This window comes from Phodopus roborovskii, unplaced genomic scaffold, assembly GCF_943737965.1.
Source record: "Phodopus roborovskii unplaced genomic scaffold, PHOROB, whole genome shotgun sequence".
Taxonomy (NCBI): domain Eukaryota; kingdom Metazoa; phylum Chordata; class Mammalia; order Rodentia; family Cricetidae; genus Phodopus; species Phodopus roborovskii.
In genome coordinates this window covers 48,625,468-48,629,259 of record NW_026126480.1, presented here as the reverse complement: position 1 = coordinate 48,629,259, position 3,792 = coordinate 48,625,468, and the positions used below count along the sequence as shown (strand labels likewise).

Here is a 3,792-nt window from a genome sequence, read left to right as displayed (position 1 = left end):
GATGGGGCCTTCGCTACACCTCGGTCTACGAGAACAGGCAACGTGGGGTTCCGGCGGATTCTGCCTTCCTCTGGTATCCCGCGTCCGCGGTGCTGACTGTCCCCGATGCCAGGTCCCCGTCGGAATGACCTTTCCCCACCCTGGGCCTTTGGGCCTCTGGTGCGGCTGTAGGGTGTGGGCTCTGTGGCAGGCCCTGCGACCCAACCCGAGTGTACGCCAGTTTCTCTCCAGCGGAATCTCGGGCTCCCTCACTCTCTTCCGCAGCTCGGAACTAGGCGTCTCTCCTTTGAGCGCAGTACCCGGGTCGCGACAGTGCCCTCCCTGCCACTCCAGGAAGTCCCGCCTAGCTGCGGCTCCTGACGGATGGGTTGCTCAGCCAATCACAACAGGTCGCGGTGAGGCGGAGCTCGACCAATCACCGGCTGTCTAGGGTTGACGGATGGCCGCGGGGCGGAGCGGGGCGGGGCGAGCGCGGGCCCGGCCGAGTCCCCGCCGTCCGCGCCCGGCGCCCGCAGCCCGAGCCGCACCCGCCGCGGACGGAGCTCATGCGCGGGCCCAGCCGGCTCCGGTCCGCGCCCCCGCCCTGCCCCGGCCCCGGCCCCGGGGGCAGTCACTCCAGCAAGCGGTGAGTGCAGGCACGGGGTGGGGCGCGGGGCGCAGGTGATCGGAGCTTCCCCTCTCCTCTCATCCCGGCAGCGTGCCTAGCGCCCGGCTGCCCGCCTCTGCGGCCCGGCCCGCCCCGCCTGTGGCCGCCCTCCCGGCGAGGCGCCGCCCGGGCCTCCGGAGACTCTGAGCCCCGCGGCCATCACGCTCCTGCCTCGGGGCTAAAAGGACACCCGCCTCGGGCTCCATTCAGGGCCTTCTGCATCCTAGCCACCCCTCGCGCCCCTTGTGAGTCTTTCCCGCAGTCACCTGCTTCCCACACTCTCAGCCGCTTTTCCCCCCCTGCTTGCTGAAGGCTCCCTGGCCCCTTGTGGAAGGTCTGTCTCAGCGGAGGGTAGGGTTCCTCTCTAGCCACCCTTCCCCCGCTGCCGGGACCGCGCCTGGCATGCAGTAGGCGCTCAGTAAATACTTGTCGGTTGCACCCACATGCCGGCGGGCCGGAGCCGGTTGTAGGCTGGCACTGGCTTGTCTAGGCACGCTGAGGCCGCCGTGGCAGGACCTGTTTTTGGGGGGTGGCCTCAGCCCTCAGGCGCCTCCAGTTGAGGCTTTCTGCCTACCTAGCGACTTCTAATTTGGGTGCGTGGTTGGGAGAAGCTCTCAGCTGTCAGCCCTGCCTTGGGGGCCTCTCCCTGCTTCTTCACACAGCCATTAAGTGTTGGTGGAGGGGGGGGGGCTCCCTGTCCCAGCTGGAGGTGCCACAGGTGAGTGACTGGGCCACTGTCGTGCCTGGCCTGCCTTCTCAATGCTGGCGAGAGCCTTTGTGCCAGGAACCTATTAACAGTCTCAAGTGGCCCGGGCCTAAGTGTGGCTCTCGTTGGCAGGTGGGGCAGGAGCTCCTGGAGTGGCAGCCTCTATAGAAGCGATGACAGAATACAAGCTCGTGGTGGTGGGCGCTGGAGGCGTGGGAAAGAGTGCCCTGACCATTCAGCTGATCCAGAACCATTTTGTGGACGAGTATGACCCCACCATAGAGGTGAGCTCTGGCTATACCTGCTGTACTCTGGCAATGGTCATGGAAGAGTCAGGACAGGCCCACACAGCTAGGTCTTGCAGGTGGGATGGGACTGGCTCCCACCTGATCTATCTGGGCATGAGGGGTGCAAGGGTAGGCGGGCTCTGTGGATTCTGAGGTGAGGTGGGATTCCCTAAGCTCTGTTCTTCTGCAGGACTCCTATCGGAAACAGGTGGTCATCGATGGGGAGACATGTCTGCTGGACATCTTAGACACGGCAGGTCAAGAGGAGTATAGTGCCATGAGGGACCAGTATATGCGCACAGGGGAGGGCTTCCTCTGTGTGTTTGCCATCAACAACACCAAGTCTTTTGAGGACATCCATCAGTACAGGTGAGCCACCTATGGTTAGCCCAGGTGAGGAAGGTTCTATGTGCACACTGAAGGTTCATGTCTTTTGAATGTCCTGGGTACAGCCATGTCTGTAGCCTGCTAGCTGGCTCACATTTTCCCCATCCCCTTCCAGGGAGCAGATCAAGCGGGTGAAGGACTCAGATGATGTGCCAATGGTGCTGGTGGGGAACAAGTGTGACTTGGCTGCTCGAACTGTTGAGTCTCGGCAGGCCCAGGACCTTGCCCGCAGCTATGGCATCCCCTACATTGAAACATCAGCCAAGACCCGGCAGGTGAGCTTGCTCCCCACTCCACAGCTAGTCAGGGATTCACCCCACCCCACCCCAGCCAGGGAGCAGAGCTCATCGCCCCTCTCCCTCAACACAGGGCAGCCGCTCTGGCTCTGGCTCCAGCTCCGGGACCCTCTGGGACCCCCCGGGACCCCTGTGACCCAGCGGCCCCCATGCTGTAAGTCTCCCAGACGGCAGGACTGTGAGGGAGGCAAGGGCCAGGGTCTGGGCTTATGCCCTGCAGTTCTGGGTTGACACAGTGCCAGGGCAGGAGGGGGTCCATGGAGAGAGCTGCCCTGAGCCAGGCCGGAGCGGTGACCCAGGGGCCTAGTCCTTCCTGTCCTCATAGAGTCCTATGGGTACCTGCTAGTTTTGAGCCCTTACGTGTGGTCAGGGTGTTCATACCTGAGCCATACTGGGATCTGGGAGAGTTCTGAGTTGAGTTGCTCTAAAGGATATTCCAGAGTAAGCCTGTTTAAGGAGAGTGGTCCTGTGCCTTTTAGATATGCTGAGCCCAGCTCCCTATTTGTGTTGGTTTTGCAGCCGAGGAAGGGTTGTTTTCCAGGGTTGGGGTGTTCCCTGATCCAAGTAGGGAGTTTCTTACCTAGACAGCACCCATTTCCTCCTCAGAGTGCCCCCTGATCTAGTCCCTCTGTACCTAGGGTGTGGAGGATGCCTTCTACACACTAGTGCGTGAGATTCGTCAGCATAAACTGCGGAAGCTGAACCCACCCGATGAGAGTGGTCCTGGCTGCATGAGCTGCAAGTGTGTGCTATCCTGACACCAGGTGAGGCAGGGACCGGCAGACGTGTGGGGCAGTGGCCCGAGCTAGCCAGATGAACTTCACATCCACTCTGATGTCCCTGCTCCCCCCCCCATCCTGCCAATGCCCCTGCCTGCGGTCAGTGGTGTCCTTTGTGCCCGTCCCGGCACAGGCTCAGGACGTGGAGGTGCCGGATGCAGGGAGGAGGTGCAGACGGAAGGAAGGAAAGAGAAGGGAAGGAAGGAAGGAAGCGATGCTGGAGCCAGTCCAGTCCAGGGACGGTGGACAGAGGTGACCAAGACCTTCGCATGGACAATTTGAACAGACTGTCATGAACTGTCCCTATTGCCACTGGCACCCCAGTCCTCAACCCCTCTCAGTTCCCTTCGGGTGCCTATGGTGCACAGGTTGAATCACAGTAAATTATTTGACGGTCTTGACTTGTCTCTGGCTGGGAGCAGGAGGTGTGTTGCCCATGGCCTCACAGAAGATACTGGGACCCTGGGATTCATCATCTGCCTTCTTCCTGTTTCTGAGAAGAGGATGGGGTGGCTAGCCTGGGACCCTGGACTGTATGGTCCTTCCCTTCTGCCTGCCCCAGCTGTCTTGTATTTCTTGCAGACAGCTATAGGCAACACAAGAATAGTCAGGTGATCTGAAAAGTGACCCATTGTCCTTTAGCTAATGGGAGGAGGGGGCCTTAAGAGTAAGGGAGCATTCCTTGTCTCCA

General features: G+C 61.1%; 1 protein-coding gene across 4 annotated transcripts; it reads left to right on the top strand.

Annotated features, from left to right (window-relative positions):
* Nucleotides 1-458: 458 nt before the first annotated feature.
* On the top strand, nt 459-3,498 carry Hras (HRas proto-oncogene, GTPase). Of its 4 annotated transcripts, none has more exons than XR_007835033.1 (7): nt 459-625; nt 1,485-1,636; nt 1,830-2,008; nt 2,142-2,301; nt 2,396-2,476; nt 2,961-3,086; nt 3,235-3,498. XR_007835033.1 is itself a non-coding variant. In XM_051193347.1 (6 exons), the coding sequence occupies exons 2-5, from the start codon at nt 1,526-1,528 to the stop codon at nt 3,078-3,080; spliced, it is 570 nt and encodes a 189-aa protein (XP_051049304.1). In that variant the 5' UTR covers nt 459-625; nt 1,485-1,525; the 3' UTR covers nt 3,081-3,086; nt 3,206-3,498. The 4 variants fall into 4 exon arrangements, 2 of the variants coding, with proteins under 2 accessions (XP_051049304.1, XP_051049303.1); XR_007835032.1 differs by having other exon boundaries at nt 3,206-3,498; XM_051193347.1 differs by lacking the exon at nt 2,396-2,476 and having other exon boundaries at nt 3,206-3,498.
* Nucleotides 3,499-3,792: the final 294 nt, after the last annotated feature.